This window comes from Calonectris borealis, chromosome 37 (genome assembly GCF_964195595.1).
Source record: "Calonectris borealis chromosome 37, bCalBor7.hap1.2, whole genome shotgun sequence".
Classification (NCBI taxonomy): Eukaryota; Metazoa; Chordata; class Aves; order Procellariiformes; family Procellariidae; genus Calonectris; species Calonectris borealis.
Genome location: NC_134348.1, coordinates 513676 through 526935, shown reverse-complemented (window position 1 = coordinate 526935; position 13260 = coordinate 513676). Strand labels below are relative to the sequence as shown.

Sequence of the window (13260 nt, the reverse complement as noted above, 5' to 3'; positions counted from 1 at the left end):
CTGATCCATCCTGGGGGTCCCTGACGTGCCATGGGGTCCCCAGGGGGGCCCTGATCTGCCCTGGGGGTCCCTGATGTGCCATGGGGTCCCTGGGGGGCCCCTGATCTGCCCCAGGGGGTCTCAATCTGCCCCAGGGGGGTCCCTGATCCACCCTGGGGGTCCCTGACGTGCCATGGGGTCCCCAGGGGGACCCTGATCTGCCCTGGGGGTCCCTGACGTGCCATGGGGTCCCTGGGGGGGCCCTGATCTGCCCCAGAGGTCCCCAGGGGGGGCCCTGATCTGCCCTGGGGGTCCCTGATCTGTCTGGGGGTCCCTGAGCTTACCCCGGGGTCTCTGTGGCGTTTGGATCTGTCTCTGGGGGGTTCTGGGGGGCTCGTGGGGTCCCTTGGGGGGCACCTGGGAGTCACCGGGGGATTCAAACCTGCCTGGGGGGGGTCTCCAACCGCCTATGGAGCTCATGGGGTCCCTTGGGGGGCACCTGGGGGTCACTGGGGGGTTCAAACCTGCCTGGGGGGGGTCTCCAACCGCCTATGGAGCTCATGGGGTCCCTGGGGGGACTCATGGGGTCCCTGGGGGGGCACCTGGGGGTCCCTGGGGTGTTCAAACCCACCTGGGGGGGGTCTCCAACCAGCCTATGGAGCCCGTGGGGTCCCTGGGGGGGCTCATGGGGTCTCGGGGGGGGTCCCTGGGGGGTTCAAACCTGCCTGGGGGGGTCTCCAACTGCCTATGGAGCTCATGGGGTCCCTTGGGGGGCACCTGGGGGTCCCTGGGGTGTTCAAACCCGCCTGGGGGGGTCTCCAACGGCCTATGGAGCCCGTGGGGTCCCTGGGGGGACTCGTGGCGTCCCTGGGGGGGCACCTGGGGGTCCCTGGGGGGTTCAAACCCACCTGGGGGGGTCTCCAACCGCCTATGGAGCCCGTGGGGTCCCTGGGGGGACTCGTGGCGTCCCTGGGGGGGCACCTGGGGGTCCCTGGGGGGTTCAAACCCACCTGGGGGGGTCTCCAACCGCCTATGGAGCCCGTGGGGTCCCTGGGGGGACTCGTGGCGTCCCTGGGGGGGCACCTGGGGGTCCCTGGGGGGTTCAAACCCACCTGGGGGGGTCTCCAACGGCCTATGGAGCCCATGGGGTCCCTGGGGGGACTCGTGGGGTCCCTTGGGTGGCTCATGGGGTCACCGTGGGCCCTAAGAGGGTTGTAGGGTGCCCATGGGGCTGGCGGGGTGCCCGTGGGCCCCCCCTGACGCCCCCCCCACCCCCCAGGCGCCGTGGGGGGAGCAGCAGGTCCCCCTCCTCTTCTCCGTCTTCTGCGGGCTCCTGGTCGCCTCCTCCTACCACCTCAGCCGGCAGAGCAGCGACCCGGCCCTGCTGTGGTGGGGGGCCGGGGGGGTCCGGGGGGGCTGCGGGTGGAATGGGGGGTCTAGGGAAGGAAGGGGGGGTCCCTGGGGGCGGGGGGGGATGACACAGAGGGAGCCTGGATGCTTGGGTCCCCTGGGGTGGGGGCACGGGGGGGACCCCTGGGCACCTGGGGGGGGTCCCGGGTACCTGAGTCCTCCTGCCCAGGGTGGGGGGGGCGGTCCTGGACTCCTGTGTCCCCCTTCTTGGGGTTTGGGGGGGTCGCAGACGCCTGGGTCCCCCTTTTTGTAGTGTGTGGGGAGGGTCCTGGACGCCTGGGTCCCCCCCTCTTGGGGTGTGAGGGGGGGTCCTGGATGCTTGGGTCCCCCCTTTTTGGGGTTTGGGGTGGTTCTGGATGCCTGGGTCCCCCCTCTTGGGGTGTGTGGGGTCCTGGATGCTTGGGTCCCCCCTTTTTGGGGTTTGGGGTGGTTCTGGACGCTTGGGTCCCCCCTCTTGGGGTGTGTGTGGGGGTCCTGGATGCCTGGGTCCCTTCTTTTTGGGGTTTGGGGGGGTCCTGGACTCCTGGGTTCCCTCTCTTGGGGTTTGGGGGGGTCCTGGACTCCTGGGTTCCCCCTCTTGGGGTGTGGGGGGGTCCTGGACGCCTGGGTCCCCCCTCTTGGGGTGTGGGGGGGTCCTGGACTCCTGGGTTCCCTCTCTTGGGGTTTGGGGTGGTTCTGGACTCCTGGGTTCCCCCTCTTGGGGTGTGGGGGGGTCCTGGACTCCTGGGTTCCCCCTCTTGGGGTATGGGGGGGTCCTGGATGCCTAGGTCCCCCCTTTTTGGGGTTTGGGGGGGTCCTGGACTCCTGGGTTCCCTCTCTTGGGGTTTGGGGGGGTCCTGGACGCCTGGATTCCCCCTCTTGGGGTGTGGGGGGGTCCTGGACGCCTGGGTCCCCCCCCAGGTCCCTCATCCGGGCCAAGCTGTTCCCCGAGCTGGAGAGCCGCAGCCCCGAGGGGCCGCCGGGCAGCGAGGTCCGGGACCCCCTCCCCGAGCAGCTGCGCACCTCCCTGGTGAGGACGGGGGGGGGACACGTCGGGGACACGGGGAGGGGGGTGTGGGGACATGGGGGACGCCGGGGGGGGATCTTGGACACCGTGGGGCGCCCCAGGGACACTGTGGGTGCTTGGGGGGCGTTGGGGGTGCTGAGGGGGGTGTTGGGAGTGATGTGAGGACATTGGGGACACCGGGGGGGGACGTTGGGGACAGCAGGGGGGTGTTGAGGATGATGGGGGGACGTTGGGGACACTGGGGGGGGGTGATGGTGACACGGGGAGGGGGATACCAGGGGTGCTGGGGGTGATGGTGGCACCTTGGGGACACTGGGGGTTGTTGGGGACGCTGTGGGGGGCTTGGGGACACCGCGGCGGGACCGAGCCCCCGTGGGGACCTGGGGGGGGACACGGACAAAGCGGGGGTCCCCCACTGACGCCCCCCCCCCCCCCCCCCAGCGGGAGGTCCTGCTCTCGGACCTGGTGGTCTGCCCGGCGGTGGCCGTGCTGACCTTCGCCATCAGCGCCAGCACCGTCTTCATCGCCCTTAAGGTACGGGGGACGCCGAGAAGGGGGGGGGGGGGACAGGGTGGTCCCAGCGACCCTGACGCCCCCCCCCCCTCTGTGTCGTGTCCCCCCGCCACAGTCGGTGCTGGGCTACATCCTGCACGGGCTGGTGGCCCTGCTGGGGCTGGTGGCCCATTACCTCCTGCCCCAGCTCCGCAAGCAGCTGCCCTGGGGTTGCCTGGCCGGGCCGGTGCTGCGGCCCCGCGAGTACAGCCAGTTCGAGGTCCGCGGTAGGTGGGGGACGGGCTGGGCTCCGGAGGGGTACGGGGGTGTCCCCCGCACCCCGCTGACCCCCCCCCCACCCCGCTGACCCCCTCCCCGTGTGTCTCCCCCCCCCCCGCCAGGCGCGGCGCAGCTGATGTGGTTCGAGAAGGCGTTTGCGGGGCTGCAGGCGCTGGAGCGGCTCTGCCTGCACCCCGCCGTCGTGCTGCACGCCCTCACCCAGCAGGCGCAGGCCCTCAGCGCCCGCCCCGACGCCGGCTGCCTGCAGTAGGGACCCCCCCAGCGCCCCCCCATGCACCCCGGGACCCCCCCATGCACCCCGGGACCCCCAGCTGGGAGGGCAGACCCTCCTCGGGCACCCCCATCCCTGGGCAGACCCCCTGCACTGGGACCTGCTGCCCACCCTGGGGTCCCTCCTGGGGCTCAGCTCACCTTGGGGGTCCCCAGTGCACCCCTGGGACCCCCTAACCCACCCTGGGACCCCCTAACCCACCCCGGGACCCCCAGCTGGGAGGGCAGACCCTCCTCGGGCACCCCCATCCCTGGGCAGACCCCCTGCACTGGGACCTGCTGCCCACCCTGGGGTCCCTCCTGGGGCTCAGCTCACCTTGGGGGTCCCCAATGCACCCCTGGGACCCCCTAACCCACCCTGGGACCCCCTAACTCATCCTGGGACCCCCAATTGGGAGGGCAGACCCTCCTCGGGCACCCCCATCCCTGGGCAGACCCCCTGCACTGGGACCTGCTGCCCACCCTGGGGTCCCTCCTGGGGCTCAGCTCACCTTGGGGGTCCCCAGTGCACCCCTGGGACCCCCTAACACACCCTGGGACCCCCTAACCCACCCCGGGACCCCCTGCTTGGGGGGCAGACCCTCCATGGGCACCCCCATCCCTGGGCAGACCCACTACACTGGGACTCACTGTCTGCCCTGGGGTCCCGTCCTGGGGCTCAGCTCACCTTGGGGGTCCCCAGTGCACCCCTGGGACCCCCTAACCCACCCCGGGACCCCCTACTTGGGGGGCAGACCCTCCATGGGCACCCCCATCCCTGGACAGACCCCCTGCACTGGGACCTGCTGCCCACCCTGGGGTCCCTCCTGGGGCTCAGCTCACCTTGGGGGTCCCCAGTGCACCCCTGGGACCCTCTAACCCATCCTGGGACCCCCAACTCACTTCTGGGGATCCCCCAATGCACCCCAGGACCCCCTCAACTCCTCCCCAGTCCCCCCCTCTTTGCAGCCCCCAGCCGGGCCCTGCCTGGTTGGGTGCCAGCTTGCTGCCCGCAGCCCCCTTCCCCCGGGGGGGGGGTCCGTGGGGTGCTGGGGTGGTCTAGGGGGTGCTGGGTGTCCCTGGAGAGTTCTATGGGGGTGCTGGGGGCCCCCAGGGTGGCAGGGGGGTGGTCTAGGGGGTGCTGGGGGCCACTGGAGAGTCTGGGGGGTCCTAGGGGGGTCTGGAGGGTGCTGGGTGCCCCTGGAGGGGTCTATGGGGGTCTGGGGGTTGCTGGGGTCCCCCGGGGTGGCACGGGGATGGTCTAGGGGGTCCTTGGTGTCCCTGGGGGGGTGCTGGGTGCCCCCAGCATGGCCTGGGGGTGCTGGGGGGGCACCCAGGGGGTGGGGGGTCCCTGGCACACCACAAGCACTTGGGGATCCCACGCCTCGTCTGGGGGGGCCGCGTCCTTCACAGTGTGCGTGTGTGTCCCCCCCCCCCCCACCGACGCGTGTGTGTCCCCCCCCAGCGCGCGGGCGCTGCTGCTGACGGCGGCGGGGCTGCGGCTGCTGCGGGGGTCCTTCTGCAGCCCCTCGCAGCTGCCCCCCGCCCTGGCCCTCGCCCTCCTGCTCTTCCGCTGCGACTTCCCCCGCCTCTCCCAGGGGCTGCTCCTCGACCTCTTCCTCGCCTCCTTCCTCGCCGCCAAGGTAGGGGGGGGTCCGGGGGGGGGCCCCGGCAGCGGGGGGGGGGTCCCTGGCATCCGGGATGGAGAGGGGCAATGGCATCCGGGGAGGATCCAGGTGTTTGGGGGGACATGGGACTGCAAGGAGGCGTCTGGGGGGGACATGGGTGTCCAGGGGGGGCCCTGGTGTTTGGGGGGGACCCAGGTATCTGGGATGGGGGGGCATGGGCATCTGGGGGGGATCCAGGCATCCAGGCTGGGGGGGACATGGGTGTCCGGGGGGGACCCCACTGTTTGGGGGGGACCCAGGTATCTGGGATGGGGGGGCATGGGCATCTGGGGGGGATCCAGGTGTTTGGGGGTACATGGGACTGCAAGGAGGGACGTGGGGGGACCCAGATGTCCAGGGGGGGACCCAGGTGTTTGGGGGGGGACCCAGGCATCCGGGCTGGGGGGCCATGGGTGTCCAGGAGGGGACCCCGGTGTTTGGGGGGGACCCGGAGGGGACCCAGGTGTCCAGGCTGGGGGGCCATGGGTTTCTAGGGGGGGACCCAGGTGTTTGAGGGGGACTTGGGGGGGGAACCAGGCATCTGGGGGGACCCAGGCGTCTGGGCTGGGGGGGGGCATGGGTGTCCGGGGGGGGACCCGGGCGTTTGAGGGGACGTGGGTCTGCAGGGAGGGACACGGAGGGACCTGGGTTTCCGGGGGGGGGGGATCTGGGTGTCCAGGGGGGGACCCAGGTGTTTGGGGGAGGCCCGGGAGGACGCAGGCGTCCCGGGGGGGCCCCCGGAGCCCGGGCTGACGGGTGCCCCCAGCTCTGGGACCTGCTGTACAAGCTGCGGTTCGTGCTGACCTACATCGCCCCGTGGCAGATCACCTGGGGCTCGGCCTTCCACGCCTTCGCCCAGCCCTTCGCCGTACCCCGTATCCTGCAGCGGGGGGGAGACGGGGGGCTGGGGGCTCCCCGCAGCACGGGGGGCTCTGGCTGGGCTGTGGGGAGGGGGCTGAGGGTCCCCTATGGGGTCGGGGTCCTCCCGTGGGTCAGGGTGTCCCCTGGGCCAGGCTTTCCCTCTAGGTTGGGGTCTCGGTGTGGGTCAGGGTCTTTCGGTGGGGTGGGGTCCCCCCCATGGGGTCAGGGTGCTCTCCGTGGGTTGGGGTCCCCCCCAGAGCTGGGACCCCCATGGGTTGGGGCCACCCCAGAACTGGAGTCTCTCTATGGATCGGGGTCTAGGTGTGGGTCAGGGTCTCTCAATGGGGTTGGGGCCCCCCAGAACTGAGACCCCCATGGGTTGGGGCCCCCCCAGAACTGGATTCTCCCTATGGATCGGGGTCTAGGTGTGGGTCGGGGTCTCTCAATGGGGTTGGGGCCCCCCAGAACTGAGACCCCCATGGGTTGGGGCCCCCCCAGAACTGGAGTCTCTCTATGGATCGGGGTCTAGGTGTGGGTCAGGGTCTCTCAATGGGGTTGGGGTCCCCCCGGTGGGCTGGGGTCTCTCTGGGCCAGGCTCTCCCTGTGGGCCAGGGTCCCCCCCCATGGGCTGGGGTCCCCCAGAGCTGGGTTTTCCCTGGGGGTTGGGGTCTGGGCGTGGATCGGGGGGGTCCCTCTATGGGGTCAGGATCTCTCAGTGGGGTCAGGCCCCCCGTGGGTGGGGGTCTCGGTGGGTCGGTGGCCCTTGACGAGGCAGACTCGGGGCTGCTGCTGGCGCAGGCGGTGCTGGGGGCCCTGCTCTCCTCCCCCCTGGCCCCCCTCCTGGGCAGCGCCCTCTTCCTCCTCTCCTACGCCCGCCCCGTCAAGTTCTGGGAGCGCGACTACAAGTGAGGGGGGCCCCGGGGGTCCCGGGGGGGTCCTGGGGGTCTGGGGAGGGGCCTTGAGGGGGCTGGGGGGGGTCCTTGGGGGCTGGGGAGGGGCTGGGGTGGGCTTTGGGGGGGATATAGGGGTCTTGAGGGGGCTAGGGGGGGGTCCTTGGGGGCTGGGGAGGGGCTGGGGTGGGCTTTGGGGGGGATATAGGGGTCTTGAGGGGGCTAGGGGGGGTCCTTGGCATCTGGGGAGGGGCCGGGGTGGGGTTTGGGGGGGATATGGGGGGCTGGGGAGGGGCTGGGGTGGGGTTTGGGGGGGATATAGGGGTCCTGGGGTCTGGGGTGGGGTTTGGGGGGGATATAGGGGTCCTGGGGGTCTGGGGAGGGGCCTTGAGAGGGCTAGGGGGGTACTTGAGGAGTTGGGGGGGGGGCTTGGGGTCTAGGGAGGATCCAGGATGTGGTTTGGGGGGGATATGGGGGTCCTGGGGGTCTGGGGAGGAGCCAGGGTTGGGGCTGGGGGGGGATATGGGGGTCTGGGGAGGGGCCAGGGTGGAGTTTGGGGGGGATATGGGCATCCTGGGGGTCTGGAGAGGAACCAGGGTTGGGGCTGGGGGGGGATATGGGGGTTCGGGAGGGTCCCGGGTGGGTTCCGGGTCTGTTACAGAGGTCGGGGGGTTATGGGGGTCCGGGGGGCTCGTAGGGCCGTTGGGGGGCACCCTGGGTCTGAGCGGCCCCCCGGCCCCCCAGCACCAAGAGGGTGGATCACTCCAACACCCGCCTGGCCACGCAGCTCGACCGCAACCCCGGTGGGTGCCCCACGGCGCGGCCCCCACCCCACGGCCCCCACCCCACGGCGGGGCCTCGCGGGGCCCCCGTAGCACCCGCCTCACACCGCGGCCCCTCGCAGCCCCCCCATCGCAGGGCCCACGCCGCCCCAGGGGCCCCCCAGGACCCCCCAGCCCACCCCATGGCCGGCCCCAGACTCCCTCCTGGGACCCTGCAGCCCCAAGCCTGCCCCATAGCCCCCCGTAGCCCCCCCATAGCCCCCTATATCGCCCCATATGCCCCCCTATTGCCATCCCAGCACCCGGGGGCTGCTCCAGCCAGCCCCATAGCCCCCTATATCCCCCATAGCCCCCTATATCCCCCCATATGCCTCCCTACTGCCATCCCAGCACCCAGGGGCTGCCCCAGCCAGCCCCATAGACACCCTGTAGCCCCCCATAGCCCCCCCATAGCCCCCTATATCCCCCCGTACTGCCATCCCAGCACCCAGGGGTTGCTCCAGCCAGCCCCATAGCCCCCCGTAACCCCCCCATAGCCCCCTATATCCCCCCATATCCCCCCCTACTGCCATCCCAGTGCCCGGGGGCTGCCCCAGCCAGCCCCGTAGCCCCCTGTAACCCCCCCATAGCCCCCTATATCCTCCCATATCCCCCCCTACTGCCATCCCAGCACCCAGGGGTTGCTCCAGCCAGCCCCATAGCCCCCCATAGCCCCCCCATAGCCCCCTATATCCCCCCATATCCCCCTCTACTGCCATCCCAGCGCTCGGGGGCTGCTCCAGCCAGCCCCATAGCCCCCCGTAACCCCCCCATAGCCCCCTATATCCCCCCATATCCCCCCCTACTGCCATCCCAGCACCCAGGGGCTGCCCCAGCCAGCCCCATAGACACCCTGTAGCCCCCCATAGCCCCCTATATCCCCCCGTACTGCCATCCCAGCACCCAGGGGTTGCTCCAGCCAGCCCCGTAGCCCCCTGTAACCCCCCCATAGCCCCCTATATCCCCCCATAGCCCCCCCTACTGCCATCCCAGCGCTCGGGGGCTGCCCCAGCCAGCCCCATAGCCCCCTGTAACCCCCCCATAGCCCCCTATATCCCCCCATATCCCCCCCTACTGCCATCCCAGCGCTCGGGGGCTGCTCCAGCCAGCCCCATAGCCCCCCCATAGCCCCCTATATCCCCCCATATCCCCCCCTACTGCCATCCCAACACCCGGGGGCTGCCCCAGCCAGCCCCATAGCCCCCTGTAACCCCCCCATAGCCCCCTATATCCCCCCATATCCCCCCCTACTGCCATCCCAGCACCCAGGGGCTGCCCCAGCCAGCCCCATAGACACCCTGTAGCCCCCCATAGCCCCCCCATAGCCCCCTATATCCCCCCGTACTGCCATCCCAGCACCCAGGGGTTGCTCCAGCCAGCCCCATAGCCCCCCGTAACCCCCCCATAGCCCCCTATATCCCCCCATATCCCCCCCTACTGCCATCCCAGTGCCCGGGGGCTGCCCCAGCCAGCCCCGTAGCCCCCTGTAACCCCCCCATAGCCCCCTATATCCCCCCATATCCCCCCCTACTGCCATCCCAGCACCCGGGGGCTCCCCCAGCCAACCCCGTAGCCCCCCGTAGCCCCCCCATAGCCCCCTATATCCCCCCATATCCCCCCCTACTGCCATCCCAGCACCCGGGGGCTCCCCCAGCCAGCCCCGTAGCCCCCCGTAACCCCCCCATACCCCCCCTCACTGACGTGCGGGCGCCCAGGCTCGGACGACAACAACCTCAACTCCATCTTCTACGAGCACCTGACGCGGGCGCTGCAGCGGGCGCTGAGCGGGGACCTGGAGCTGGGGCGCTGGGGTCCCGCCGCCGCCGGGGACTGCTTCGTGCTGGCCTCCGACTCCCTCAACGCCCTCGTCCACCTGGTGGAGGTGGGACACGGGCTGGTCACCTTCCAGCTGCGCGGCCTCGAGTTCAGGGGTGAGCGGGGACAGCGGGGGACGCGGGGGGGACGCGGCGGGGCCGTGCGTCTCGCCGGGGAGGTGGGAGGTGGGCCCGGTGCAGGGACGTCCCCCGGTCCCCTTCACGGGGGATTGGGGACAGATTGGGGACCTCCCTGTCCCTGCTGATGTCCCCATCCCCACTGACGTCCCCTTCACAGGATTTGGGGACAGATTGGGGACCTCCCTGTCCCTGCTGATGTCCCCATCCCCACTGACGTCCCCTTCACAGGATTTGGGGACAGATTGGGGACCTCCCTGTCCCTGCTGATGTCCCCATCCCCACTGACGTCCCCTTCACAGGATTTGGGGATGGATCGGGGACCTCCCTGTCCCTGCTGATGTCCCCATCCCCACTTGATGTCCCCTCCCTGGGGGATCAAGGACAGACTGGGGCGATCCTTGTCCCTGCTGCTGTCCCTGTCCCCACTCACATCCCCATCCCCACTTGATGTCCCCTCCCTGAGGGATCAGGGACAGATTGGGGACCTCCCTGTCCCCGCTGCTGTCCCTGTCCCCACTCACATCCCCATCCCCACTTGATGTCCCCTCCCTGAGGGATCAGGGACAGATTGGGGACCTCCCTGTCCCTGCTGATGTCCCCATCCCCACTGACGTCCCCTTCACAGGATTTGGGGACAGATCGGGGACCTCCCTGTCCCTGCTGATGTCCCCATCCCCACTGACGTCCCCTTCACAGGATTTGGGGACAGATTGGGGACCTCCCTGTCCCTGCTGATGTCCCCATCCCCACTTGATGTCCCCTCCCTGGGGGATCGGGGACAGATTGGGGACCTCCCTGTCCCCGCTGCTGTCCCCATCCCCACTGACATCCCCTTCATAGGATTTGGGGATGGATTGGGGACCTCCCTGTCCCCGCTGCTGTCCCTGTCCCCACTCACATCCCCATCCCCGCTTGATGTCCCTTTCCTTGGAGATCAGGGATAGATCGGGGACCTCCCTGTCGCTGCTGCTGTCCCTGTCCCCACTGACGTCCCCTTTATGGGGACGTTGGGGGCATCCCTGTCGGTGTTGGAGTCCCTGGCCCCACTTGATGTCCCCTCCTTCAGGGATCAGGGATAGATCGGGGACCTCCCTGTCCCTGCTGATGTCCCCATCCCCACTGACGTCCCCTTCACAGGATTTGGGGACAGATCGGGGACTCCCTGTCCCTGCTGATGTCCCCATCCCCACTGACGTCCCCTTCACAGGATTTGGGGACAGATCGGGGACTCCCTGTCCCTGCTGATGTCCCCATCCCCACTTGATGTCCCCTCGCTGGGGGATCGGGGACAGATTGGGGACCTCCCTATCCCCGCTGCTGTCCCTGTCCCCACTCGCATCCCCATCCCCGCTTGATGTCCCCTCCCTTGGAGATCAGGGATAGATCGGGGACCTCCCTGTCCCTGCTGCTGTCCCTGTCCCCACTGACGTCCCCTTCACAGGATTTGGGGACAGATCGGTGACCTCCCTGTCCCTGCTGATGTCCCCATCCCCATTGATGTCCCCTTCACAGGATTTGGGGACAGATTGGGGACCTCCCTGTCCTCACTCACATCCCCATCCCCACTCACATCCCCTTCCTGGGGGATCGGGGATGGATTGGGGACCTCCCTGTCCCCACTGCTGTCCCTGTCCCCACTGACGTCCCCTTCACAGGATTTGGGGACGGATTGGGGACCTCTCTGTCCCCGCTGCTGTCCCTGTCCCCACTTGCATCCCCATCCCCGCTTGACGTCCCCTTCCCGGGGGATCGGGGACAGCCTGGTGCCCCTGCAACCCTGCCGACGGGGCAGACCGGCCTGTCCCCGTCCCCGCTGACGTCCCCGTCCCCGCAGGCACGTACTGCCAGCAGCGGGAGGTGGAGGCCATCACGGAGGGGGTGGACGAGGACGAGGGCTGCTGCTGCTGCGAGCCGGGCCACCCCCCGCACGCCCTGAGCTTCAACGCGGCCTTCGGGCAGCGCTGGCTGGCCTGGGAGGTGGCGGCCGCCCGCTACGTCCTGGAGGGCTACAGCATCAGCGACAACAACGCGGGGGCCATGCTGCAGGGCTTCGACCTGCGCCGCGTCCTCCTCACCTACTACGTCAAGGTGGGGCTGGGGGGGGGGGCTTTGCACCAGGGGAGTTGTGGTTTGCACGAGGAAAGGGGGGCTGGCGCCAGGGGAGGGGGCCTGGCACCAGGGGAGGGGGCTTTGCATGAGGGGAGGGGGCCTGGCACCAGGGGAGGGGGCGTTGCACGAGGGGAGGGGGCTTTGTACGAGGGGAGGGGGCCTGGCACCAGGAGAACAAGCTTTGCACGAGGGGAGGGGGCTTGGCACGAGGGGAGGGGGCTTTGCACGAGGGGAGGGGGCTTGGCACCAGGGGAGGGGGCTTTGCATGAGGGGAGGGGGCCTGGCACCAGGAGAACAAGCTTTGCACGAGGGGAGGGGGCTTGGCACCAGGGGAGGGGGCGTTGCAAGAGGGGAGGGGGCTTTGTACGAGGGTAGGGGGCCTGGCACCAGGAGAACAAGCTTTGCACGAGGGGAGGGGGCTTGGCACCAGGGGAGGGGGCTTTGCACAAAGGGAGGGGGCTTGGCACCAGGGGAGGGGGCTTTGCACGAGGGGAGGGGGCCTGGCACCAGGAGAACAAGCTTTGCACGACGGGAGGGGGCTTGGCACCAGGGGAGGGGGCTTTGCACGAGGGGAGGGGGCTTGGCACCAGGGGAGGGGGCTTTGCACAAGGAGAATTGTGTTTTGCACAACGGGAGGGGGCGTTGCACGAGGGGAGGGGGCCTGGCACCAGGGGAGGGGGCGTTGCACGAGGGGAGGGGGCCTGGCGCGGGGCAGATCACGCTTTGCACGAGGGGGGGTCGCACTTTGCACAAGGGTCGGGCTCCCCCCGACCCTGGGACCCCCCTGACCCCCCCTCCCCATCTCCCCCCCCCCCCCAGAGCATCATCTACTACGTGACGCGGTCGCCCAAGCTGGAGGAGTGGCTGTCGCACGAGGGGGTGCGCGAGGGGCTGCGCCCCGTCACGGCCCCCGGCTACGCCGACCCCGACCCCACCTTCAGCCCCAACATCGACGAAGACTTCGACCCCCGCCTGGGGGGGCCCAGCCTCCCCGCCTTCCGGCAGGCCTTCCTGGGCTGGATCCAGCACTGCGCCGCCCGCCGGCACCCCGTGGGTCTGGGGACACGGGGGGGCACGGGGGGACACGGGGGGACAGGGCTTGGGGGGACGCGGGGGGACACCAGCCTTCCTGGGCTGGATCCAGCACTGCGCCGCCCGCCGGCACCCCGTGGGTCTGGGGACACGGGGGGACACGGGGGACACGGGGGGACAGGGCTTGGGGGGGCGTGGGGGGACACGGGGGGACGCGGGGGGACAGGGCTTGGAGGGACGCGGGGGGGCACCAGCCTTCCTGGGCTGGATCCAGCACTGCGCCGCCCGCCGGCACCCCGTGGGTCTGGGACACGGGGGGACACGGGGGGACACGGGGGGACAGGGCTTGGGGGGGCGTGGGGGGGCGTGGGGGGACACGGGGGGACAGGGCTTGGGGGGGCGTGGGGGGACACGGGGGGACAGGGCTTGGGGGGACGCGGGGGGGCACCAGCCTTCCTGGGCTGGATCCAGCACTGCGCCGCCCGCCGG

The 13260-nt window shown here is 70.4% G+C and overlaps 1 protein-coding gene across 1 annotated transcript in view; it reads left to right on the top strand.

The window, feature by feature from the left end:
- Nucleotides 1-13260, top strand: part of PCNX3 (pecanex 3) — a 33048-nt gene that overhangs the window by 10076 nt on the left and 9712 nt on the right. The window contains 12 exon segments of the mRNA XM_075135220.1: nucleotides 1259-1368; nucleotides 2290-2398; nucleotides 2837-2929; nucleotides 3024-3174; nucleotides 3289-3433; nucleotides 4902-5079; nucleotides 5870-5978; nucleotides 6740-6869; nucleotides 7599-7657; nucleotides 9391-9606; nucleotides 11465-11718; nucleotides 12559-12789. Coding sequence (XP_074991321.1) covers nucleotides 1259-1368; nucleotides 2290-2398; nucleotides 2837-2929; nucleotides 3024-3174; nucleotides 3289-3433; nucleotides 4902-5079; nucleotides 5870-5978; nucleotides 6740-6869; nucleotides 7599-7657; nucleotides 9391-9606; nucleotides 11465-11718; nucleotides 12559-12789 — 1785 coding nt within the window.